Genomic DNA, 27670 nt, shown 5'->3' with positions numbered 1-27670 from the left:
GGAGGTGAGTTACTCTCTGCAGGATTTCCAGCCTCTGACCTGCTCTTGTAGCCACAGTATTAATATGGCTAGTCCAGTTCAGTTTCTGGTCAATGGTAACCCCCAGGGTGATTGTCTCACAGCCAGTAAATCACTTTGAACTAAAAACAAAAAACGACTGCGGATGCTGGAAATCCAAAACAAAAACAGAATTACCTGGAAAAACTCAGCAGGACTGGCAGCATCGGTGGAGAAGAAAAGAGTCGACGTTTCGGGTCCACACGACCCTTCAACAGAACTGAAGTATAGTTAGGAGAGGGGTGAAATATAAGCTGGTTTAAGGTGGGGGGGCGGGGGGAGAGAAGTTGAGGGTGGGGTGGTTGTAGGGACAAGCAAGCAGTGATAGGAGCAGATAATCAAAAGATGTCACAGACAAAAGGATCAAAGAGGTGTTGAAGGTGGTGATATTATCTAAGAAAAGTGCTAATTAAGAATGGATGGCAGGACACTCAAGGTACAGCTTGTCAATCTTTCCACCCCACCCCCCCACTAGAACTGTACCTTGAGCTATTCCTTCAAATTTAAAAGATTAAGGGATGATCTAATTGAAGTGTTTAAGATGATTAAAGGATTTGATCAGGTAGATAGAGAGAAACTATTTCCTCTGGTGCAGGAAGTTCAGAACAAGAGGACAAGAGTGTGAAGGGTTATAGAGCCAAGGCTGGCTGATGGAGTTAAGATACAACCAGGATCTAATTGAATGGCAGAATAGCATTGAGGGATTGCGTGCTTCCTGTTTGTATATTCCTAAGAGCAGACTGTTTCCAGAGTGTCCAGAATGTGAGACATAAGGTACAGGATTAAATGTAAGAGATTTGGAACAGAGCAGGAGAATCCTCTTCTCACACACAGTGTTGTGAGCCGGTGGAATTCATTTCCAGTGATAGTGGCTGAGGCAGAAACTGTCAATGTTCAAGATCAGATTGGAGAGGTGGTGGAAGCGGTATGGGAACAGGAGGGGTAACTGTATCAACTGTTCCAAATTTCTTACACTTAACCTTCTATCGATAGACACCTCAAACATGAGGAACAGTCTATCCTGGCCTTTCATCTTCTTAAACACTTCTATTATAACTATGAATATAAGCTCTTTCCTAACATGCAAGAAGTTGGAGGCATATAGAGAGAGAAAAACACAAAGATTGGCTCCACCCTATGGCTAGAGGCTGTAACTACACCGTGACAGTTGACAGCAAAATTGAATGGGAAAAGTTGACATCGCAATTTGCAATGCTGAATGTGGGCTTAAAAGTGTGACTGACAATTGGGATTTATACACACAAATTCTTACTCTTGTCATTCTGCAATCTTTAATTTTTCAGGTCCCCAACTACCTCCCGTCGATCAGTGCTGCTATTGGAGGGGAGACACCTCAGCGCTATGTCTGGCGTTTCTGCATCGGCCTGCACTCGGCACCCCGGCTGCTGGTCGGGATGGCATACTGGAGCCACTACCGCCGTGCCCCCTCGCCTGGCCGCTGGTATGGCCCCCTCTGCTTCATCAACTTCTCCTGCAACATGCTGGAGAACCTAGCGCTGCTGCTCCTGACGTATGTCTCTTCAACAGAGAATCACTGTGAGTGCAAGGGCATCATCCCATCCACACACAACTGCAAGGTTTTCTAGTTTAAGTGTGAATATTACTCAGAATGCAGAGTGATGTGGGTCTTTCTTGAGGTGTTAAGTTCCCTTTTCTCTGATCATTGGGCGCCTATTGGAATGATTGCCAATCACTCGGTGTCCATTGGGAGGATCGCTGATCACTTGCTCAGTGCCCATTGGGAGGATCGCCGATCGCTCGCTCGATGTCCATTGGACATATCATCGATCACTTGCTCGGTACCCATTGGGAGGATCGTCGATCACTCGCTTGGTGCCCATTGGGAGGATCGTCGATCACTCGCTCGGTGTCCATTGGGCAGATCGCCGATCACTCGCTCGGTGCCCATTGGGAGGATCGCCGATCGCTCGCTCGATGTCTTGCTCGGTACCCATTGAGAGGATCGCCGATCACTCGCTTGGTGCCCATTGGGAGGATCGTCGATCGCTCGCTCGGTGTCCATTGGGCAGATCGCCAATCACTCGCTCGGTGCCCATTGGGAGGATCGCCGATCACTCACTCGGTGTCCATTGGGAGGATCGCCGATCACTCGCTCGGTACCCATTGGGAGGATCGTCGATCACTCGCTTGGTGCCCATTGGGAGGATCGTCGATCACTCGCTCGGTGTCCATTGGGCAGATCGCCGATCACTCGCTCGGTGCCCATTGGGAGGATCGCCGATCGCTCGCTCGATGTCCATTGGACATATCATCGATCACTTGCTCGGTACCCATTGAGAGGATCGCTGATCACTCGCTTGGTGCCCATTGGGAGGATCGTCGATCGCTCGCTCGGTGTCCATTGGGCAGATCGCCAATCACTCGCTCGGTGCCCATTGGGAGGATCGCCGATCACTCACTCGGTGTCCATTGGGAGGATCGCCGATCACTCGCTCGGTGCCCATTGGGAGGATCGTCGATCACTCGCTCGGTGCCCATTGGGAGGATCGTCGATCGCTCGCTCGGTGCCCATTGGGAGGATCGTCGATCGCTCGCTCGGTGCCCATTGGGAGGATCGCCGATCACTGGCTCGGTGCCCATTGGGCAGATCGCCGATCACTCGCTCGGTGCCCATTGGGCAGATCGCCGATCACTCGCTCGGTGCCCATTGGGCAGATCGCCGATCACTCGCTTGGTGCCCATTGGGCAGATCGCCGATCACTCGCTCGGTGCCCATTGGGCAGATCGCCGATCACTTGCTCGGTGCCCATTGGGCAGATCGCCGATCACTCGCTCGGTGCCCATTGGGCAGATCGCCGATCACTCGCTCGGTGCCCATTGGGCAGATCGCCGATCACTCGCTCGGTGCCCATTGGGCAGATCGCCGATCACTCGCTCGGTGCCCATTGGACATATCATCGATCACTCGCTCGGTGCCCATTGGGAGGATCGCCGATCACTCGCTCGGTGCCCATTGGGAGGATCGTCGATCACTCGCTCGGTGCCCATTGGGCAGATCGCCGATCACTTGCTTGGTGCCCATTGGGAGGATCGTCGATCACTCGCTCAATTCCCATTGGACAGATCGCCGATCACTCGCTCGGTGCCCATTGGGCAGATCGCCGATCACTCGCTCGGTGCCCATTGGGCAGATCGCCGATCACTCGCTCGGTGTCCATTGGACAGATCGCCGATCACTCGCTTGGTGCCCATTGGGAGGATGTCTGCCCTGATCATGCCTGTTTCTGTCATTACAGGGGTCCATGAGAAAGCTTTTATCACCTTCATGGGATCATCAATGCTTCACATGATCCTCACCTGCGTCATCTGGCAGCAGAGCAAGAAAAGCACAGTAAGTCCAGAGGTAATCGGTTCTAATATTCCATTTCTGTCTCTCTCTCTCTCTTTTTGTCTCGCTCTGCCTCTCTCAATCTCTCTCTCTCTCTGTCTCCTCTCTCTCTCTGTCTCCCTCTCTCTCTCACTCTCTCCCTCTCCGTCCCTCTCTCCCTCTCTTTCTCTCTCTCCGTCCCTCTCTTTCTCTCTCTCCGTCCCTCTCTTTCTCCCTCTCCGTCCCCCTCTCTCTCTCTCTCCGTCCCCCTCTCTCTCTCTCTCCGTCCCCCTCTCTCTCTCTCTCCGTCCCCCTCTCTCTCTCTCTCCGTCCCCCTCTCTCTCTCTCTCCATCCCCCTCTCTCTCTCTCTCCGTCCCCCTCTCTCTCCCTCTCTGTCCCCCCCTCTCTCTCTCTCTCTCTCTCTCTCTCTCCATCCCCCTCTCTCTCTCCCCATCCCCCTCTCTCTCTCCATCCCCCTATCTCTCTCTCTCCGTCCCTCTCTCTCTCTCTCTCTCTCTCTCTCTGTCCCCCCCTCACTCTCCCTCTCTGTCCCCCACTCTCGCTCTCTCTCTCTCTCCGTCCCCATCTCTCTCTCCGCCCCCCTCTCTCTCTCTCTCCGCAACCCCCCCTCTCTCTCTGTCCCTCCCTCTCTCTCCGTCTCTCTCTCTCGCACCCTCCCCTCTCTCCCTCGCGCCCTCGTCTTTCCCTCCCCCGGCGCCCTGCCCCGCTCCCTTGCGCCACCTTCTGCCTGCCTCTCCTCCCTCTCTCCCCTATCTGCCTCTGCCTCCGCTCGCTCTCTTCCCTCTTTCTCTCTCCCTTTCTCTATTTAGAGCTCTTACTGCACAGAAGGAGGCTACCCGGCCCTTCGACTCCATGCGGGCTCTCCGGGGAGCAATCCAGTCTGTCCCATTCTTCCGCTCTATCCCTGTAACCCTGCAAATTTATTTCCCTCAAGTGGCCATCAATTTCCTTTCGATATTATTGATCGTCTCCAATTCCACCACCCTCACAGGTAGTGAGCTCCAGGTCATTACCACTCGCTGTGTAGAAATGTCCTTCCTGATATTCCACCTTCATCTCTTGCCCAAAACCTTATATCTGTGTATCTTAGTCCTTGCACCACCAACTTCTGGGAACAGCTTTTCTTTGTCCATCTGATCTAAACCTGTCATCACCTTGTCTCCCTCTATCAAATCTCCCCTCAATCTCCTTTGCTCCAAGGAGAACAACCCCAGTTTCTCCAACCTAACCCTGTAGCTAAAATCCCTCATCCCTGGAACCGACCTGATAAATCTCCTCTGCATCCTCTCAGGGACTCTCACATCCTTCCAAAGCATGGTAACCAGAACTGGATGCCAAACTCTAGTTGGGGCCAAGCTGTAAGTGACTTCTGCGGGACCCTCATGGCTAAAGAGTCCGATGTGGGATCAGCATGGATGTCTACAGAACTGGGAGCTTGTGTTGTTAGGAACATAGGAACAGGAGTAGACCATTCGGCCTGTCGCGCCTACTCCACCATTCAGTTTGATCATGGCTAATCATCTAGTTCAACACCACTGTCCCACGCTATCCCCGTATCCCTCAATGGCATTAGTCTCCAGAAATCTATCGATTGCTGTTTTGAACATGCTCAATGATTGAGCTTCCACAGCCCTCTGGGGTTGAGAATTCCAAAGATTCACCACCCTCTGAGTGAAGAAATTCCTCCTCCTCCTCAGTCTTAAATGGCCGACCCTTTATCCTGAGATTATGTCCCTTGGTTTTAGACTTAACAGCCAGGGGAAACATCTTATCTACATCCACCCTGTCACGCCCTGTAAGAATTTTGTAAGTTTCAATGAGGTCACGCCTCATTCTTCAAAACACTAGGGGTTGCAGACCCGGTCTCCTCAATCTCTCCTCATGAGACAATCCCGCCATCCCAGGGATGAATGGTGAACATCCATTGCACTCCCTCCATGGCAAGTGTATCCTTCCTCAGATAAGGAGACCAAAACTGTGCACAATACTCCAGGTTGTTGTTGCTTGGGAGTGGGGAGCTTCTGCAGCTGGGCGACCCCTGGCCCTCCTCTGGGCATGTTGGATGTTGAGAGTTTGGCGTAGATAGTCCTTGAAACACGCTGAACCAGATTTCAGTGCTTAGCTCCTTATGGGCCATCAGCTGCTGTGTTTTCCCAGGAGAGGTGGTCTGCACTGCAGACATTTGTAAGGCTCTTTCTTCAGCTGTCCTTGAATCGATTGTACTGACCACCTGATGTTGTTTGCCTGGAAACAGAGAGGGCTTTAAACTAAGCAAGAGGTTTGAGGGATCAAGCTTGGGTAGAGGTAGCAATTCAAGGTGTAGAGTTAAGACAGGAGAGCAAAATAGTAATATAAGAAATGAGGGTCAGAGAATGGCAGGAAGGGACAGAGAGAAAAAAACCTAAGAATAGATCAACAATCAAGACTAGATAACAAAAAAACAAAACTGAAGGCTCTCTAACTGAATGCACATAGCATTCAAAAAGTAAATGAATTGATGGCCCACATTGAAGTAAATAAATATGATCTGATAGTGATTACGGAGAAGTGGCTGCAAGATGATAAACACTGGGTCCTTAATATTGAAGGGTACATGACATTCAAGAAGAATAGGAAGCTAGGTAAAGGTGGAGGGGTAGCACTATTAATCAAAGAGGGCATTGGTGCAATAGTTAGAGATGACCTTGCTTCAGGAGATCAGGATGTAGAATTAGTTTGGGTGGAGATGAGAAATAGTAGAGGAATAACTCATTAGTGGGAGTGGTCTACAGGCCCCCTATCAGTAGCCACAGTGTAGGTCAAAGTATTCAAGAGAAAATATTGTGTGCGTGTGATAAAGGGACAGCAATAATCATGGGTGATCTTAACGTACACATAAACCGGAAAAATTAGATTGGCAGTAGTAGCCTGGATGAGGAGTTCTTAGAATGCTTTTGTGATAGTTTCTTAGAGCAGCATGTTCTGGAACCAACCAGAGAGCAGGTAATATTAGACTTGGTATTGTGTAACGTGACAGGATTAATTAATGACCTCAGAGTAAAGGCACCGCTAGGTAGCAGCGACCACAATATGATTGAATTTTACATCCAGTTTGAAAGGGAGAAGAGTGGGTCTAAGATGAGTATCTTAAACTTAAATAAGGGCAACGATGTGGGGATGAAAACTGAATTAGCTGAAGTGAACTGGGAAACTAGCCTAGAGGAGAGATCAATAGAGGAGCAGTGGCTGACATTTAAGGGGATATTTCAGAGTATTTAGAATGAGTATATTCCCACTATAAAGAAAAGTTCTAAGGGGAGGACCCACCATCCGTGGTTAACTAGAGATGTTAAGGAAGGCATCAAACTTAAGGGAAAAACATACTACTCCGCAAAGATGAGTGGCAGGACAGATGATTGGACAGAATATAAAGAACGGCAGAGAATGACTAAAAGGTTAATCAGGAGAAAGAAATTAGAGTATGAGAGGAAGCTAGCTAGAAATGTAAAAACAGATAGCAAGAGTTTCTACAGGTATTTAAAAAGGAAAAGAGTAAGTAAAGTGAGTGTTGACCTCTAGAGAGTGAGTGACAGTGGGGAGCTAATAGTAGATAAGGAAATGACAGAAGAAATGAACAAATATTTTGCTTCTGTGTTCACTATAGAGGATACAAAAAACATTCTGTAATCGCTGCAAATCAGGAGGTGAACGGGAGAAAGGAACTTGGTGAAATTGAAATCACTAGGGAAATAGTACTGAGCAAATTGATGGAGCTGCGGGCTGACAAGTCTCCGGGTCCTAATGGACGATGTTCAAGGGTCTTAACAGAGGTGGCTAAAGAGGTAGTCGATGTGCTGGTGTTAATTTTCCAAAATTCACTAGATTCTGGAAAGGTTCCATCAGACTGGAAAGTAGCAAATATAACCCCTCTATTCAAGAAGGGAGGGAGGCAGAAAACAGGAAACTATAGGCCAGTTAGCTTGACATCTGTTGTGGGGAAGTTATTAGAATCGATCATTAAGGAGGTTATAGCTGGGCACTTAGAATAGCTCAAGGCAATTGGGCAGAGTCAGCATGGTTTTGTGAAAGGAAAATCATGTTTAAACAATTTATTGGAGTTTTTTGAAGGAGTAACATGCGCAGTGGATAAAGGGGAGCCTGTAGATGTGCTGTACTTGGATTTCCAGAAGGCATTTGATAAGGTGCCACATCAAAGGTTATTACAGAAGTTTAAAGTGCATGGTGTAGTGGGTAACATATTATCATGGATAGAAGTTTGGCTGGCTGGCAGAAAGCAGAGAGTATGCATAAATGGGTCTTTTTCCGATTGGCAGAATGTGATGAGTGGGGTCCCACAGGTGTCTGTACTGGGGCCTCAACTTTTTACAATTTACATCAATGACTTAGATGAGGGGAGTGAAGACATGGTGGCTAAACTTACAGATGACACAAAGATAGGTAGGAAAGTATGTTGTGAAGAGGACATGAGGAGGTTGCAGGTGGATATAGATAGGTTGAGTGAGTGGGCAAAGATCTGGCAAATGGAGTTTAATGTGGGAAAATGTGAAGTTCACTTTGGCAGGAAGAACAAAAAAGCTGCTGCACAGCAGTGTGACAGCAGGAAAGAAAGTGTTGGGGTAAATGGGTGGTGCTCATCCTGAAGGTTTGCACTTATTGTACGACTTGTTCTTCCTAAATTGGGATTTGAGTGCAGGGAGCACACACTCAATTTCGGATGGCACAAAAATAAGAGGTTTGGCAAAGAATGAGACTCATGTAAAATATTTCAAGAATCATTACACCACCTCCTGACAGTGCAGCACTCCCTCAGTACTGACCTTCCGACAGTGCAGCACTCCCTCAGTACTGACCCTCTGACAGTGTAGCACTTCGTCAGTACTGATCCTCTGACAGGGCAGCATTCCCTCAGCACTGACCTTCCGACAGTGCAGCACTTCCTCAATCCTGACCTTTTGACAGTGCAGCACTCCCTCAGTACTGACCTCTTGACAGTGCAGCACTCCCTCAGTACTGACCTCTTGACAGAGCAGCACTACCTCAGTACTGACCCTCAGGCAGTGTAGCACTCCCTCAGTACTGACCCTCTGACAGTGCGGCGTTCCCTCAGTCCTGGCCTCCTGACAATGCAACACTCCCTCAGTATCTGAGCCTCTGACAGTGCAGCACTCCTTCAGTACTGATCCTCTGACAATGCAACGCTCCCTCAGCACTGGACACCTGATAATACAGCAGTCCCTTAGTACCTGAGCCTCTGACAGTGCATCACACCCTCAGCATTGACCCTCAGATGGTGTAGTGCCCCCTTTGTACTGCCCTGGGAGTGTCGGTCTGGATCACGTGCTCAAGTCTGTGGAGTGGGCCTTCAACCCACAAGTTTGGGGTGAGACTGAACCACAGCTGACACCCAAACATTACCTCATAACCCAAGTCTTTCTAAATTGTGTACGTGATGTGTGGAGAGTAGAGTCAACACAATTGCTGAGGCCCCATTGATCAAATATCTTAAAGACGTTGTGAATTGGCCAAAGGAGAACAGTTCCAGCACAACAGAGCATTACTTAAATGGATATTGGCTGCATAATTCTGAGGTGCAGGTGGTCTCATGCAGTCTTATGAGGAGAGATTGAGCAGTTAGGCCTTTAGTCACTAGAGTTTAGAAGGATGCGGGGAGATCTAATTGAAGTATATAAGATGCTAAAGGGGATGGACAAAGTAGATGTGGAGCAGATGTTTCCCCTTGTGGGGCATTCTAGAACGAGAGGCCGTAGTTTTAGGCTAAGGGCTGGTAGATTTAAATCAGAGATGAGGAATTATTTTTCTCAAAGGGTCGTGAATCTGTGGAATTCACTACCTCAGAGTGCAGTGGATGCTGGGACGCTGAATAAATTTAAGGAGGAGATAGACAGATTTTTAATTAGTAACAGGTTGAAAGGTTATGGGGAGAGGGCGGAAAATTGGAGTTGAGGCCGAAATGAGATCAGCCATGATCGTATTGAATGGTGGGGCAGACTCAAGGGGCTGAATTGCCTACTCCTGCTCCTAATTCTTATGTTCTTGCTCTAGGTGTTCTAGTACATGAGTCACAAAAAGTTAGTCTGCAGGTACAGCAAGTAATTAAGAAGGCTAATGGAATGTTATCCTTTATTACGAGAGGGATTGAAGATAAAAATAAGGATGTTATGCTTCAGTTATACAGGGCATTGGTGAGACTGCATCTCGAATACTGTGTGCAGTTTTGATCTCCTTATTTAAGGAAGGATATAAATGCATTGGAGATGGTTCAGAGGAGGTTTACTAGATTGATACCTGGAATGAGTGGGTTGTCTTATGAGGAAAGGTTGGACAGACTGGGCTTGTTTCCACTGGAGTTTAGAAGGGTGAGGGGTGATTTGATTGAAGTATACAAGATCCTGAATGGTCTTGACAAGGTGGATGTTGAAAGGGTGTTTCCTCTTGTGGGTAAGTCCAGAACTAGGGGACAGTGTTTTAAAATTAGGGGTCGCCCTTTTAGAACAGAGATGAGGAGAATGTTTTTCTCTCAGAGGGTTGTGTGACTTTGGGACTCTCTGCCTCAGAAGGTGGTGGAGGCGGGGTCACTGAATATTTTTAAGGCAGAGGTAGATAGATTCTTGTGAGGCAAGGGAATCAAAGGTTATCGGGGGGTAGATGGGAATGTGGAAATCGAAACACAAGATGATCAGCCATGATCTTATTGAATGGCGGAGAAGGTTCGAGGGGCCGAATGGTCTACTCCTGTTCCTATTTCTTATGTTCTTATGAAACAATTCCCATGGATGGTCTGCTTGGGGATTCTGTAATCATCCATGCCCGGACATGGCCTGCCCATCTAAGTTGAATTTTTTGGAGGGTGGTCTCCATGCATTGAGCCCAGCACAGTGGAGAATCTGAAATAAAAACAAAAATAGCTGGAAAAGCTCAGCAGGTCTGACAGCATCTGTGGAGAGGAAGACAGAGTTAACATTTCGAGTCTGTATGACTCTTCGTCAGTTCTGATGAAGAGTCATACGGATTCGAAACATGTGGCACCTACAGCAGAGCCAGCATTCAGCACCATACAACAGGGTGGTAAGGACAATGGCTTGGTAGAGTTGATTTGAGTCCATATCTTACAACTTGGACATATTCAAATAAGGAGATGCCTATGACCAGTTGGGGCCTAACCAGAACTTTATAAAGGTTCAGCAAAACTTCCCTCCTTTTGTACTCAAAGCCTCAATTTATGAAGCCCAAGATGCCTTATATTTTGGCAACTACTCCCTCAATATGTCCCGCCAACTTCAAAGATCTGTGTACATGAACCCCAGGTCCCTCTGTCCCTTCACGCTCTTTAGCCCCGTCCCATTATGTCTTTCTGGCTTCCCCTATCCCTTCTGCCAAAATGCATCACCTCACACTTCTACAGATTAAATTCCATCTGCCATTTATCTGCCCATTCTGCTAGACTATCTATGTCTTGTTGCCACCGATTGGTATAGAAACATAGAAACTAGGAGCAGGAGTAGGCCATTCGGCCCTTCGAGCCTGCTCCGCCATTCATTATGATCATGGCTGATCTTCCAACTCAATAGGCTGCTCCCGCTTTCTCCCCATATCCTTTGATCCCTTTCGCCCCAAGAGCTATATCTAACTCCTTCTTGAAAACATACAATGTTTTGGTCTCAACTACTTTCTGTGGTAGTGAATTCCACAGGCTCACCGCTCTCTGGGTGAAGAAATTTCTCCTCATCTCAGTCCTAAATGGTCTACCCCATATCCTCAGACTGTGACCCCTGGTTCTGGACTCCCCCACCATCGGGAACATCCTTCCTGCATCTACCCTGTCTAGTCCTGTTGGAATTTTATAGGTTTCTATGAGATTCCCCCTCATTCTTCTGAACTCCAGCGAATATGATCCTAATAGATTCAATCTCTCCTCATGTCAGTCCCACCATCCCAGGAATCAGTTGGGTAAACCTTCGCTGCACTCCCTCTACAGCAAGTACATCCTTCCTCAGATAAGGAGACCAAAACTACACACAATATTCCAGGTGTGGTCTCACCAAGGCCCTGTACAATTGCAGCAAGATATCCCTGTTCCTGTACTCGAATCCTTTGGCTATGAAGGCCAACGTACCATTTGCCTTCTTTACCGCCTGCTGCACCTGCATGCTTACCTTCAGCGACTGGTGTACGAGGACACCCAGGTCTTGTTGCACATTCCCCCTCTTTCAATCATCCTCATTGTTTGCCACTCTTCCAGGTTTGGCATCATCGGCAAATTTTGAAATATTCCTGTTTTCCAAAATGCAAGTCATTTATATGCATTAAAAAAAGCAGTGGTCCTAGCACGGATCCTTGGGGAATACCACTCTCTGCTATCCTCTAGTCTGAAAAATAATCATTTACCACAACTTCCTGTTTTCTATCCTTAAGGCAAATTCTTATCCAAGCTGACATTGACCCTCCTAAACCACGAGCCTCAACTTTGCTAACCAGCAGTTTGTGTGGATCTTTGTCAAAGGCTTTTGAAAATCCAGACAGACAACATCCACCTCATTCCCTTCATCAACCTTCCCTGTTACTTCATCAAAAAATTCAATTAAATTAGTCAAATATGATCAGCCTTTTATAAATCGGTGCTGGCTCTCCTTAATTAACTCAAACCTCTCCAAGTGTCTGTTGGTTCTTTCTCTGATTAGTTTTTCCTAAAATCTTACCCACTACTGAAATACATCAACTTGGTTCATGACTTGCCCTGCTTATTACCCAGGACAGGTGATGTAGGAGGTGTATCATGGATAGAAAGTTGTGTGACAGCAGGAAAGAAAGTGTTGGGGTGAATGGGTGGTGCTCATCCTGAAGGTTTGCGATTATTGTATGTCTTGTTCTCCCTACATTGGGATTTGAGTGCAGGGAGCACACACTCAATTTTCTGATGGCACAGAAATAAGAGGTTTGGCGAAGAATGAAGACTCATGTAAAAGATTTCAAGAATCATTACAGTACCTCCTGAGAGTGCAGCACTCCTTCAGTACTGACCTCTTGACAGTGCAGCACTCCCTCAGTACTGACCCGCCGACAGTGCAGCACTCCCTCAGCACTCACCCTCTGACAGTGCAGCACTCCCTCAGTACTGACCTCTTGACAATGCAGCACACCCTCAGTATGACAGTGCAGTACTCTCTCAATACTGACCTCTTGACAAAGCAGCATTCCCTTAGTACTGATCTCCTGACAGTGTAGCACTCCCTCTGTACTTACCCTCTGACAGTGCAGCACTCCTTCAGTACTGACCCTCTGACAATGCAGCCCTCCCTCAGCACTGGACTCCTGATAATACAGCAGTCCCTCAGTACCTGACCCTCTGACAGTGCAGCACTCCCTCAGCACTGACCCTCTGACAGTGCAGCACTCCCTCAGTATTGACCCTCTGACAGTGCAGCACTCCCTCAGTACTGACCCTCTGACAGTGCAGCACTCCCTCAGTACTGACCCTCTGACAGTGCAGCACTCCCTCAGTACTGACCCTCTGACAGTGCAGCACTCCCTCAGTACTGACCCTCTGACGGTGTAGTGCCCCCTTTGTACTGCCCTGGGAGTGTCGGCCTGGATTACGTACTCAAATCTGTGGAGTGGGCCTTCAACCTACAAGTTTGGGGTGAGAGTGAGCCACAGCTGACATCGAAATATTACCTCATAATCCAAGTGTTTATAAATTGTGCACGTGATGTGTGGAGAGTAGAGTCAACATAATTCTTGAGGCCCCATTGATCAAATATCTGAAAGATGTTGTGAATCGGCCGAAGGAGAACAGTCCGAGCACAGCCACAACAGATTTTTACTTGGCGTAATACCAACAGAAATCAGACCCCACTGAGAACAATCACCTGAAATTTTAATCGGCTTGTAGCTCACATGACTGCCATGAGAGGGTGGCATTGAGCCACTTTAGGAACAGAGATGTTGTTTTCTGAAGGACTATCTCCTTGTGTGTACCGGGTGTGGAGTGTGTACGTGTGTTTTGCGTTTTGATTATTGCTGCAATCCTGTTTTTTTTTTCTTTATTTTTCCATCATTTGCCCATCCCTAATTTTCCCTGTGGCTTGCTAGGCCATTTCAGAGGGCAGTTAAGAGTCAACCACATTACTCAGCCTGGAGTTACACCAGACCAGGTAAGGACGGCAGATTTCCTTCCCTTAAGGACATTCATGGAACAGATGGGTTTTTAACAACAATCGATGATAGCTTCATGGTCACTGTTACTGGGACTAGCTTTCAATTCCAGATTTATGAATTGGATTTAAATTGCACCACAGCTGCCGTGATGGGATTGAAACCCTTGCCCCCAGAGCATTAGCCTGGGGCCCTCTGGATTACTAACCCAGTGACATCACCGCTACGCCACCCTCTCACAAACCTGCAGCTGCTGCCATCGTCCAAGGTAACCTGCTGGCGGGGGAGTGGGACAGCACACTGCCTGTGCCCATACCTAACCCACTCTTCTCCTGATGATTGAGTGGGTACGTCTGGGATATTTGCTTAAAAAAAAAATTCTCTCCACCTCCTGCCTCCCCCCCCTTCCCCAGGATTTCAGTTCCCTAGTTAGGGAAGTTAAGGATGGTATCACATTGAAGGAGGGGGCATACCAGGTGGCGAAGGTAGTTAGTGGTAGGCCATGCGGTTTGGAAAATGTTAGAAACCAGCAAAGGATGACTTAAAAAAGGAGGGAGGAAATAGATTGAGAGTATACTAGCCGGAAACATAAAAACTGACAACAAAAGCTTAGACAAGTATACAAAAAAGAAGAGAGTAGCTAAAGTAGATGTTAGTTCCTCAGAGAAAAAAACTGGAGAATTAATAATGGGGAAAAAGGAAATGCCAGAGACTTTTGTAGGATTTTGTACCTGTCTTCACAGTGGAAGACACAGAAAACATCCCAAGAATAGTAGAAAAATCAGGGGGCAGGGAGAGAGGAACTTAAAACATTCAGGATCAGGAGAGACAAAGTACTAGGAAAACTAATGGGACTAAAGGCTCACAAGGCCCCTGGTCCTGTTGGCCTTCCTCCAAGGGTCTTAAAGGAAGTGGCTCCAGAGATAGTGGATGCATTGGTTGTAATCAACAGCAGCAGCTTATATTTAAATAGCACCGTTAATGCCCAAGGTGCTCCACAGGAGCATTATAAAACAAAGTATGACACTGAACCACACAAGGAGTTATTAGGATAGATGACCAAAAGCTTGATCAAAGAGGTAGGTTTTAATCTCAGAATCTTTACAGTGCAGAAGAAGGCCATTTGGCCCATCGAGCCTGCACTGGTTCCCTGGAAGCGCATTCTACATAGCCCCACTCCCCTGCCTTATCCCTGTAACCCTGCAAATTATTTTGAGATAACAGTCCAATTCCCTTTTGAATACTTCGATCAAACCTGCCTCCACCACCCTTTCAGGAAGTTTGTTCCAGACTCCAATCGCCCTCTGGGTGAAAAATATTTTCCTTGCATCACATTTACTCCTTTTGCCAATTATTTTGAATCTGTGCCCTCTAGCTCTTGATGCTCTCTTGAGTGGGAACAGTTTCTCACTATTTACCCTGTCCCTACCCCTTGAATGCCTTAAAGGGGGAGAGGGAGGTAGAGAGTGGGGGAGATGTAGGGAGCTTGGGCCCAGGGTGCTGAAGGATGGCCACAGATGGTGGAGCGATTAAAACCAGAGATGCTCAATAGGCCAGAGTTAAAGGAGTTCCAAGATTGCGGAGAGTTGTGGGATGGAAGAAGATTACAGAGACATAGGGAGGGCTGAGGCCATGCAGGGATTTGAAAACGAGGATGAGAATTTTAAAATCGAGACACTGCTTGGCCGGGAGTCATTGTAGGTCAGTGAGCATGAGGGGTGAGTTAAGGTATGGGCAGCAGAGTTTTGGATGACCTTAAGTTTACAGAGGGTAGAAGGTAGGAGACTAACAGGAGTGTGTTAGAATAGTTGAGTCTAGAGGTAACAAAGACATGGATGAGGGTTTCAGCAGCAGATGAGCTGAGAAGGGATGAAGTCGGGTTATGTTACAGAGGTGGAAGTACGTGGTCTTACTGATGGCACGGATACATGATTGGAAGCTCATCTCAGGATCAAATGTGACATTTGGGTTGCAAATTGACCTGGGCTTAATCTCAGACTGTTGCCAGGGAGAGGGATGGAGTCGGTTGCTAGGCAAAGGAGTTCAGAACGGGGACCGAAAACAATGGCTTCAGTCTTCCCCACATTTAATTGGAGGAAATTTCTGCTCATCCAGTACTGGATGTCTGTGATAATTTAGCAACAGTGGAGGAGTCGAGAGAGATGGTGGCGAGGTCAGGCTGGGCGTTGTCAGTGTACACGTGAAAACTAACACTGTGCCTTTGGGTGATATCGCCGAGGGGTGGCATGTAGATGGAAGGGGCCAAGGATAGACCCTTGGGGGACACCAGAGGTGAGGGTACGGTAGCAGGAAGAGCAGCCATTGCAAGTGATTCTCTGGCTACCCGATGAGATAGATAAGAATGGAGGTAGGAGACCTTCATTCTGGTGAGGGCAGTCCCACCCAGCTGGGCGACAGTGGAGAAGTGTTGGGGGAGGAAGGTATAGTCAAACCTTGTTAGAGGCTGCAGACAGGTGGAGAAGGATGAGGAGGGAAAGTTTACCTTTGTCACAGTCGCAGAATATGTCATTTGTGACTTTGTAAGGGCTATTTTTGTACTGTGAGAGGGATAGAAACCTGATTGGCGGGATTCAAACATGGAATTCCGGGAAAGATGGCAATGGATTTGGGAGGGGACAACACGTTCAAAAATTTCCTAGATTCTGGAAAATCCCAGAGGATTGGAAAAGCACAAATTTAACCCCTCTGCTCAAGAAAGGAGTGAGGTCAAAAGCAGGAAACTATAGGCCAGTTAGCTTAACATCAGCCACTGGGAAAATGCTGGAATCCATTATTAAGGTGGTAGTGACAGACATTTAGAAAATCATAATATAATCGGGCAGAGTCAACATGGTTTTGTGAAAGGGAAACCTTGTTTGATGAATTTATCGGAGTTCTTTGAAGATGTAACAAGTGGGGTGGATAAAGGGGAACCAGTAGATGTAGTGTATTTGGATTTCCAAAAGGCATTCGATAAGGTGTCACATAAAAGGTTTCTGTACAAGAGCTCTTGGTGTTGGGAGGTAAGAGGAAAAAGCAGGAGAATAGCACTAAGTCAGAATGCTCATTTGGAGAGCTGTTGCAGACATGATGGGCCGAATGGCCGCCTCCTGCGCTGTGATATATAAGCATGGATAGAGGATTGTCTCACTAACAGGGTTGGGATAAATGGATGACTCTGTGCGATTCTTTACCCCAGAGAGCAGTGGAGGCTGGGCAATTGAATATATTCAAGGCTGAGTTAGACAGATTCTTGTAGCCAAGGGAAGTTGAGAGTTAGAGGGGACAGGCAGGTAAGTGGAGTTAAGGTTGTGATCAGATTAGCCATGATCTTGTTGAATGGCACAGCAGGCTCGAGGGGCTGAATGGTCTACTCCTGCTCCTATTTCGACTGTTTTTAATGTAGCCGTATATTTTACATATGTGTTACACATTGCATTGGTACCCTCCTGTCTCCTGAGGCGACGATTTTCGCCATGGCCGGTCAACTCTGTTCGGCATTGCCTGATGTGGCTCAGGAGCCCCAGTGTGGGCATGACAGTCTCTGCCGCATTTGCTGCAGAGGGAGACAGTGGGTTGAGAAGGTGCCCGATTCACTGGCCACTGTTCCCTCTGGGCCCTCTTCTTGACAGCTGAGCTTTTTGCTCCTGCTTCCGATTCCCTTCCAAACAGCCCGCCTCCCGAGGTCACAGCTGTCAGCGACTGTCACACCCAGTTGTCAGTGTCAATGCCCACCACCCTCATGTCTCGCTTGCAGGTATGGATGTCCAGGAGGTCATGATCCAGTGGCCGGTTCACCGTACAGGAGGTCTTTGGGCATACGGCCATCCCTCCATCCAATGAAGGGGGCTGAGTCAGGGCAGATGTTGTTGGCTTAGCAATGAGTGTTTGCTGATGGAATTGGCAGGCTCCAGGGTCTCTGAGTTGGTGACCTTGTCCCGTTAAGAGATGCCGAGGATGCGTCTGAGACAGTGGAAGTAGGAGCTGTTCAGCCTTTTCTGCCTAGCACATGTTGTCCAGGTCTCTCCGCTGTAGAACAGAGCACTGAGGACACCGGCTATGTAGACCAGCAGTTTGGTGTTCTCAGTCATGTTGCTGTTGTTCCACACTCCCTTGGTGCATATAGCTTTAATTAATCACTCTTTGGGGATATGGGTGTGTGCGTGAAAGATTGGGCCAGTGTATTTGCGTCTAGTCCACTCTGAGGTTCGAGTGTGGAGTCGGAAGGGTGAGTGTGGGTTCAGCTGTTCGACCATGAAGGGGATGAAGCTCCACTGCCCCACCCAGTTGGGGGTCACAGATGGGGGGAGGAATCCTTGGCTGGTTTCCTCACCCCCACCATTTCAACCCAGGAGCTCAGGCCGGACAGCCCTGACCCTCCCATTGGCTAAAATTAGGCTCGGCGTCTACAAATATATTTAGTCTATCTATACCCTACCAGTAAATGGCGCGTGATGTTGGGCTGCTGTTAGTGCATATTTTTTGCATCAAGTGGGTTGTTGTTGCCTGCGGTTGTGAAATGGAACAGTGAAGGAGGAACAGACTGGAGCTTTAGCTCTGCAACAGTTGCTGTGTGGTGGAGGAGCAGGAAGTATAGCTCGTAGCAAGTGTACAGGGAGACTGACGCAGCAAAATTGTTGGTTCCGCAACTCTGGGATGAATTTCCACCCCCCCTACCCCACCCACCCTCGCCCCCACCCCCTCGTGCTGTTTTTGCTCCTGACAAAGCTGGTTAACTAACATGTTAGGGGTTGCATTTGGTGATTTAAGGGATGTGGGAGGGGAGTGACCTTGAGAAGAGGAGACTAGGCTGAATATAAGACATTCGCACACTGTCGGTTTGCAGCAAACACTGCACAAACCTCACTGACTCCTTGCAGCTATTTATTTCTAACTTGCAGCCTCCAACACTTCCTCTGGTAATTTTGTAAAAAAAAACCCCGAATACAGTTTGTAAAAGTTGTGCTTCAGATTGGTGGGGGAGCGAGATGTCTGTGCGATTGGCTCAGAAGCATCAGGAGCTTTATTTAAAAATATATCGGGGTGTATTTGTTACTTTGCTCAGGGCGAGACTGTTAGTCACTCTTAGGCCAGTCACCAACACTTCACACAACTCTCCATTTGCACTACAGCCCTCACACAATTCTCCCGTTCTCCCTCGAAACAAAGAGAAACTTGCATTTCTGTAGTGCCTTTCATGCCCCAGGATGTGCCAAAGCATTTTACAGCCATGAAGCATTTACTGAATTGTAGTCACTTGTTATAACGCGGAAATGAGGCAGCCTAGTTACACGTGGCAAGATCCCATAAACAGCAATATGATAACGATCAGATAATGTTTTTTAGTGATGTTGATTTAGAGATCAATATTGGCCCCAGGACACCGGCGCAATCTGTGCTCCTCTCTGAGTAGTGACCATAGCATCTTTTACATTCACCAGAGGAGGCAGACAGGGCTTCAGTTTAACGTCTTATACAAAAGATGGCACCTCTGACAGTGCAGCACTCCCTCAGTACTGACCCTCCGACAGTGCAGCACTCCCTCAGTACTGACCCTCTGACAGTGCGGGACTCCCTCAGTACTGACCCTCCGACAGTGCAGCACTCCCTCAGTACTGACCCTCTGACAGTGCAGCACTCCCTCAGTACTGACCCTCTGACAGTGCGGCACTCCCTCAGTACTGACCCTCTGACAGTGCGGCACTCCCTCAGTACTGACCCTCTGACAGTGCAGCACTCCCTCAGTACTGACCCTCCGACAGTGTGGCACTCACTCAGTACTGACCCCCTGACTGTGTGGCACTCACTCAGCACTGACCCCCTGACCGTGTGGCAGTCCCTCTACTACACTAGTAGTGTCAGCCTGGACTTTGTGCTCCACTCTTTGGAGGGGGACCTGAACCAATGACCTTTTGACTGGGAGGTGAGGGTGCTACCCACTGAGCTGGGGTTGGTGGTGATCAGTCAGTGGCAGCAAAAAGCTTATGCCGGCAGTTCAAGAAGTTGTCCCACCAGGAGCGGAGACTAGTGGATGGGGCAGTGAGTGCCAACTTGGCCGGTGACTGACAGAAAATGGGTTGGGTGTTATTTTTCTGACTGGTGCAGATGGTAGCCTCCTGCACAGGATGCATGCTTGTCACAGATGGCCAGTGAGTGATGCAATCCATCTCTCGGTTCCCTCACTGCTCGGGACACAGAGTGAAATCTGTGGTTTTCTTCATCCTGCTGGAGTGTGAGAGGAAAGGTTAGAGTTCGAAGCCACACAGCTGGATCCTGCCTGTGGTAGAGGGGTTTGGATTGGTCCAATTTATCCCAGAATATTCAGCTCAATCTCAGATTTCTATTTCAGAAATGAATCATCCTGCTCTTAGTGTAACATTCACATCCTTCTTCATTCAGCCATGTTGATGTGAATCTGTATCTAACCCCCGTGCTGTACCTGCCCTGGGAGTGTTTGATGGGGACAGTGCAGAGCGAGCTTTACTCTGTATCTAACCCCGTGCTGTTCCTGTCCTGGGAGTGTTTGATGGGGACAGTGCAGAGCGAGCTTTACTCTGTATCTAACCCCGTGCTGTTCCTGTCCTGGGAGTGTTTGATGGGGACAGTGCAGAGCGAGCTTTACTCTGTATCTAACCCTGTGCTGTACCTGCCCTGGGAGTGTTTGATGGGGACAGTGTAGAGGGAGCTTTACCCTGTATCTAACCCCGTGCTGTACCTGTCCTGGGAGTGTTTGATGGGGACAGTGTAGAGGGAGCTTTACTCTGTATCTAACCCCATGCTGTACCTGTCCTGGGAGTGTTTGATGGTGACAGTGTAGAGGGAGCTTTACTCTGTATCTAACCCCATGCTGTAACTGTCCTGGGAGTGCTTGATGGGGACAGTATGGAGGGAGCTTTACTCTGTATCTAACCCCGTGCTGCACCTGTCCTGGGAGTGTTTGATGGGGACAGTGTAGAGGGAGCTTTACTCTGTATCTAACCCTGTGCTGTACCTGTCCTGGGAGTTTTTGATGGGGACAGTGTAGAGGGAGCTTTACTCTGTATCTAACCCCGTGCTGTACCTGTCCTGGGAGTGTTTGATGGGGACAGTGTAGAGGGAGCTTTACTCCGTATCTCACCCCGTGCTGTATCGTTCATGTCACCTCTGTCTCTCACCCCATGTCATCTTCCCCTCTTACTCATCCCATGTCATCTCTCTCTATCTCCATAAGAATAAGACATAGGAGCAGAAGTAGGCCATTCTGCCCACTGAGTCTGCTCTGCTTTTCAATGAGATCATGGCTGATCTGCTAATCCTCAACTCCACTTTATTGCCCTTTCCCTATAATCCTTGATTCCCTTACTGATTAAAAATCTGTCTATCTCAGCCTTGAATATACTTAACCACCCAGTTTACAGCCCTTTGCAGTAAAGAATTCCACAGATTGACTACCCCCTGAGAGAAGAAATTCCTCCTCATCTCTTTTAAGTGGGCGCCCCCTTATTCTGAGATTATATCCTCTGGTCCTAGACTCTCCCACAAGGGGAAACAACCTCTCAGCATCTACCCTGTCAAGCCCCCTAAGAATCTTATATGTTTCAATAAGGTCACCTCTCATTCTTCTAAACTCCAATGAGTACAGGCCCAACCTACTCAACCTCTCCGCATAAGAAAATTCCTTCACACCTAGGATCAACCTACCCCATGTCATCTCTCTCTCATCACATGTTATCTCTCTCTCATCCCAAATGTCATCGCTCTCCCCTTTTCCCTCCAAATTTTCTTTTTTATTCGTTCATGGGATATGGGCAGTGACGCTGGCCAGACCAGCGTTTATTGCCCATCCCTAGTTGCCCTATTTCAGAGGGCATTTAAGAGTCAACCACACCGCTGTGGGTCTGGAGTCATATGTAGGCCAGACCAGGTAAGGACAGCAGATTTCCTTCCCTAAAGGGCATTAGTGAACCAGATGGGTTATTACAACAATCGACAATGGTTTCATGGTCATCATTAGATTTTTAATTCCAGACTTTTATTGAATTCAAATTCCACCATCTGCTGTGTCGGGATTCGAACCTGGGTCCCCAGAGCATTACCCTGGGCCCCTGGGTTACTAGTTCAATGACAATACCACTATGTCGTTGCCAAATGTCATATATCTCTCTCTCCCACCCATGCCCTCTCCCCCACCCCTCCAAAGCCCTCTCCCCTGCCCCAGGCACCTTCCTTCCTGCCCCGCCGCCCTCTTTCTTCTCCCCAGCCTCCACCCCGAGCTCCACTCCTCTGTTCCGAAGGTCATTTTTGAGGAGAACCTGTCATTGATGCTGTTGGGATGATTGTATTTTGGAAACACAGGAATCATGACATTTCTCCTCTGTTCCGCTCACATTTTCCCTCTTCTTCCCACTCCCTCCTTTCTACCCCTCTCTCGCTCCCCCCTCCCACAGGAGAGGACCTCTCTGAGCTGGAAGCGGAGGCTGTTCATCTTCAATCTGAGCTCGTTTGTGATCGCTGTCTGTTTCTACTTCCGACACAATGCGTACTGTGAGACTGGAGGTAAGAGGGGCACCTGGACACTTCTTTGAATTCTTTCACAGGATGTGGTCATCGCAGGCTAGGCCAGAATTTATTATCCATCCCTAATTGCCCTTGAGATGGTGGTGAGCTGCCTTCTTGAACTGCTGCTGTGGTGTAGGTATACCCACAGCGCTGTTAGGGAGGGAGTTCCAGGATTTTGACCCAGTGGCAGTGAAGGAACGGCCGATATATTTCCAAGTCAGGATGGTGTGTGACTTGGAGGGGAACTTCCAGGTGGTGGTGTTCCCATCTATGTGCTGCCCTTGTCCTTCTAGATGGCAGAGGTTGCGGGTTTGGAAGGTGCTGTCTAAGGAGCCTTGGTGAATTCCTGCAGTGCATCTTGTAGATGGTACACACACTGCTGCTACTGTGCGTCGGTGGTGGAGGGGGTGAATGTTTGTGGATGTGGTGTCAATCAAGCGGGCTGCTTTGTCCTGGATGGTGTCGAGCTTCTTGAGTGTTGTGAGAGCTGCACTCATCCAGGCAAGTGGGGAGTATTCCATCACACTCCTGACTTATGCCTTGTAGATGGGGGGCAGGTTTTGGGAGTCAGGAGGTGAGTTACTTGCTGCAGGATTCCCAGCCTCTGACCTGCTCTTGTAGCCACAGTATTTATATGGCTAGTCCAGTTCAGTTTCTGGTCAATGGTAACCGCCATTGATAAGGTAGATATCGGGAGAATGTTTCCACTTGTGGGAGAGACTAGACTAGGGGACACAGTTTAAGAACAAGAGATCTACCGTTTAAGACTGAGATGAGGAGTATTTTTTTTTCTCTCCGAGGGCCGTTAGTCTGTGGAATTCTCTTTCCCAGAAAGCAGTGCGGCTGGATCATTGAATTTGTTCAAGGCCGAGATAGACGGATTTTTGATAGACGAGGGAGTTAAGGGTTATGGGGGCAGACAGGAAAGTGGAGATCAGCCACAATCCTATTGAATGGTGCAGCAGGCTTGAAGGGTTAGATAACCTACTCCTGCTCCTATGTTCCAATGTTCCAGGATGTTGTTAGTAAGAGTTTCAGCGATGGTAATGTCATTGAATGTCAAGGGAAGATGATTAGATTCTCTCTTGTTGGAGATGGTCATTCCCTGGCACTTGGATGGCATGAATGTTACTTGCCACTTATCAACCCAAGCCTGAATGTTGTCCAGGTCTTGAAAACATAGAAACATAGAAAATAGGAGCAGTAGTAGGTCATTTGGCCCTTCGAGCCTCCTCCACTTTTCAACATGATCGTGACAGACCCTCTATCTCAATGCCACACTCCCGCGCTCTCCCCATACCCCTTATGGACAAGGCAAGGGTGTTCTTTTGTCGTTTCTGGTGCCTAGCTTGATGACGGATGGTCTGTTTGGTTTTATTCTTATTCAACTTCTCTGCGGCTGTTTGACACATTTGAGTGTCTTGCTCGGCCATTTCAGAGGGCAGTTAAGAGTCAACCACATCTCTGTGGATCAGAAGCCACACGTAGGCAAAGCCGGGGTAAGGAAGGCAGATTTCATCCCTAAAGGAGGCTAGTGAACCAGATGGGTTTTTAACAACAATCTGATCGTTTCATGGTCACTGTTTTTGAGATGACCTTTTCATTCCAGATTAATTTAATGAATTGAAATTCTACCAGTTACCTTGGTGGAATTTGAACTCGTGTCCCATGAGCATTAGTTTGGGCCTTGGGATGATTCATCCAGTGAGGTGACCACAGTGTTACCATTTCACTGTGCAAGTGCAGCTGAGAGAGTCAGCCTGACACTGCATGGACTCATCAACTGAATAGCCAACCCTCCCCCCCCAAGCAGGTATAACACACCCGCCCCCCCCCTCCCCCCAACAAAACACAAGGCGCCTCCCTGTGGGTGGGGATCTGTCTTGATGGAAGGTGGAGCACACATCTCAGGCTTGGGGATGGGGGGAGGGAATGTGTGTCTCGTGGGGGTTGGGGAGTAAAAACACACCCACCCACCTACCAGTGTACACATCGCTCCTCCTCTCTGTCCCTCAACACCACACTGGGATTCTGATCTTTGAACAACAGAAAGAATGCTGGAATCGCAAATGATTTTAAAGTTGGATTGATTCTAATGCAGACCCTGAGTATAAGCTGACCCCTGACCCTGTGCCTCTCTCTCTCTCTCTCTCTTTCTCTGCAGTTTACACAGTCTTTTCGTTCCTGGAGTATTTGGTGGTTTTGTCCAACATGAGCTTTCACATGACAGCTTACTGGGACTTTGGAAACAAGGAGCTGCTGATTGGAAGCCTCCCCGAGGACAAGCGATTCTGAGAGAGGTTCCCGGAGCCCTGTGTCCACAGGGAAGCGGACAATCGGACCCCTGTCTGAGGCACAAAGCAGGGGCTGTCTCCGCGGGCCAGAGGTCACCTATTAAATGGGGAGGAGCGAACGTGGGGGAGGGGACAGTGGCAGTGACGGTCACTGTGACAGTGCCTCTGCTGTCAGTGCCAGAGGATAAAGGAGTGTTTGAGAGAGAGTGAGTGAGAGAATGACTGTGTGAAAGCAGCCTTTATACTGCACACTGTGACACAGTCAATGTTTCCTGCACATTTTAAACACTAATGATGTGACTTTTGGTGGGTTTCTGCGTTTTCCTCATATCCACTGGGAGTTTGAGAATCTGATCTTTAAATTGAGAGAAATGGTTTCTTTGATTTCATTTTCTCTCTTCCCCCACCTTCCCCCTCTCTCCCTCCTTCCCTTTCTTCCTCCTTCCCCCTCGCCCTCCCTCTTTCTCTCGCTCTCTCCTTCCGACCCTCTCTCTGTCACTCCTCTCTCTCTCGCTCCCTCCTTCCCTCTCTCATTCAGTCCTTATCCCGCTCTCATTCCCTTTCTCTCACTCCCTCTCTCTTTCTCTCTCCCACCCTCTCTCTCTCCCTCCCACCCTCTCTTTTTCTCTCCCTCCCAGCTTCTCTCTCTCCCTCCCACCTTCTCTCTCTCCCTCCCACCTTCTCTTTCTTCCACCCACCGCCTCTTTCTCCCTCCCACCCTCCATCTCTCCCTCCTACCCTCACTTTCTCCCTCCTCCCCTCCCTCCCTCTCTTTCTTCCCCCCCCCCTCTCTCTTCCGTCTCCTCTGTCTACCTTCCCTCTCTCTCTCTTTCTCCCTCTCCCTCCTCCCTGTCTCCCCTCCTCTCACTCTCTTTGTCGTCTCTCTCCCCTCATCCCTCTCTCTCTCCTTCTCTCCTCTCTCTCCCCTCCTCTCTCTCTCTCTCTCTTCTCTCTCCCCTCCCCTCTCTCTCTCTCTCTCTCTCCTCTCCTCTCTCTCTCCTCCTCTCTCTTCTCTCTCCCCTCCCCTCTCACTCTGTCTCCCCTCCTTTCTCTCTCTCTGTCTCTACGCCTGTCTTCCCCTCCCTCACTTTCCCTTCCAGCTGACAATGATTTTGCGCCTATTTCCCTGTGATTCTCTCTCCGCCCATATCAGTTGGGTGGGGATGTTTGATTCCCAAGTACTCAAATATTTTCTGTTATGCAGGACTGGGGTGTTCAGTGCAGATTCACTGGATTAATGGTGGGGCTAAAAGGCTTAAAATTATGTGGACAGATCGCAAAAGACTAGAGGATAGTTCATAAACCATGATTTAATCGAGGATAAAATCAATTTTTTTTAATAGTCCAGCGGTGTGAGTAAATTTTTATAGCATTTGCATGAGGATCTAGTTGAGGTGATCTTAGGGTGGAAGCTATTGGATCCTGTGCTGTGCAAAGAATTCATCTCTTTAAAATTCATCTCGGACTGAGATACGATTTTGTACTGAAAATGAAAAATGATTAAAATGTGTTTGTGTTTTGTGTAGCTGCATGTACATGTGCGTGAGAGCATGTTGAATGCATGAGTGGTGTCTGTGAGCTTGCGTGTGTTGTGTGCATGGGGGGGTGTATGCATATATGGTGTGTGCGCACGGCGTGTGTGTGCGCGTGCTGTGGGTGTGCGCGTGCTGTGGGTGTGCGCGTGCTGTGGGTGTGCGCGTGCTGTGGGTGTGCGCGTGCTGTGGGTGTGCGCGTGCTGTGGGTGTGCGCGTGCTGTGGGTGTGCGCGTGCTGTGGGTGTGCGCGTGCTGTGGGTGTGCGCGTGCTGTGAGTGTGCGCGTGCTGTCAGTGTGCGCGTGCTGTGAGTGTGCGCGTGCTGTCAGTGTGCGCACGGCGTGAGTGTGCGCGTGCTGTGAGTGTGCGCGTGCTGTGAGTGTGCAGGTGCTGTGAGTGTGCGCGTGCTGTGGGTGTGCGCGTGCTGTGAGTGTGCGCGTGCTGTCAGTGTGCGCGTGCTGTCAGTGTGCGCACGGCGTGAGTGTGCGCGTGCTGTGAGTGTGCGCGTGCTGTGAGTGTGCAGGTGCTGTGAGTGTGCGGGTGCTGTGAGTGTGCAGGTGCTGTGAGTGTGCGGGTGCTGTGAGTGTGCGCGTGCTGTGAGTGTGCGCGTGCTGTGAGTGTGCAGGTGCTGTGAGTGTGCGGGTGCTGTGAGTGTGCGCGTGCTGTGAGTGTGCGGGTGCTGTGAGTGTGCGCGTGCTGTGAGTGTGCGCGTGCTGTGAGTGTGCGGGTGCTGTGAGTGTGCGCGTGCTGTGAGTGTGCGCGTGCTGTGAGTGTGCGGGTGCTGTGAGTGTGCGCGTGCTGTGAGTGTGATGTCATTTGGGGTTTAGATTTGTTGTGTGTCTGACAGAGTCAATCTCCTCCTAAGATAATTTACAGATGTTGAACGGCCTTTCAGCCCACCTTAAATCATCCAGAACAGCCCAGTTCCTACCTGCGTTACTGCATCTAATTGGCTCCTAATTAAGTTTGAGAGCTTTTACTTCCATCATTCTGCCCCAGGGTGAATTCCAAGTCTGTCACTCTGAGCATATAGAACACCCTGATCTCAGTCCTAACGTTGTTGTTTCAATCTGTGTGCTCTTGTCGTCCTCCTCCTGTTTAAATTGCAGTAATATTCCGGAGTAACCTATTCCATTCTCTAACTATCTTGTATTTCCTCTCAGACACCTCCTTCCCAAGCTTGAATAAGTCTCTCCTCAAAGCGCAGTCCCTGAACCTGGAGATCGACCTCATGGATCCCCTCTGCATTGCCCCATGCTCCTGAATGGCTCCCTGTGTCTCAACAACCAGAGCTTAAGGTTCTGTCCTATCAGAACAGTGTACAGTTTAATCATCACTTCCTCTATCTTGTATCGTATTGTTATGGCTCCGTACTTTTGTAACCTCCAGACAGGACTTCTCCTGGCAGCTTCCCATCTTCCACCATTCAGCTCATCTAAAGCTCTGCAACCTGTATCCGAACTCCAACCTAGTCCCATTTGTATAATTTTTCAGCTGTCACCTTTGATCTCACTGCCCCTTGTAAATTTGATCATCATCTCTAATCTCCATTGGGTTTCTAAAGCAAGTCATAACAATGGTTGCAGTACCGAATCTGGGGCACCCCGCTTGAGGAGTCCTAAAACTGGAGTCAATGGGAATCGGGGAAAACTCTCCACTGGTTGGAGTCATACCCAGCACAAAGGAAGATGTTTGTGGCTGTTGG

The 27670-nt window shown here is 48.7% G+C and overlaps 1 protein-coding gene across 1 annotated transcript; it reads left to right on the top strand.

Moving 5' to 3' along the window:
- Nucleotides 1-1361: 1361 nt before the first annotated feature.
- pgap2 (post-GPI attachment to proteins 2) lies at nucleotides 1362-25958 on the top strand (the record flags this gene model as incomplete). The annotated part of the gene is made up of 4 exons (XM_078536752.1): nucleotides 1362-1614; nucleotides 3336-3442; nucleotides 22028-22136; nucleotides 24304-25958. Coding segments are annotated over 4 exons (600 nt in total), but the record flags the coding sequence as incomplete, so codon positions are not given.
- Between the last annotated feature and the right edge of the window lie 1712 nt (nucleotides 25959-27670).

This window comes from Cetorhinus maximus, unplaced genomic scaffold, assembly GCF_964194155.1.
Source record: "Cetorhinus maximus unplaced genomic scaffold, sCetMax3.hap1.1 HAP1_SCAFFOLD_1483, whole genome shotgun sequence".
Lineage (NCBI taxonomy): Eukaryota > Metazoa > Chordata > Chondrichthyes > Lamniformes > Cetorhinidae > Cetorhinus > Cetorhinus maximus.
The sequence above is the reverse complement of the archived record's forward strand: the minus strand, read 5'-3'. Positions and strand labels throughout refer to the sequence as shown.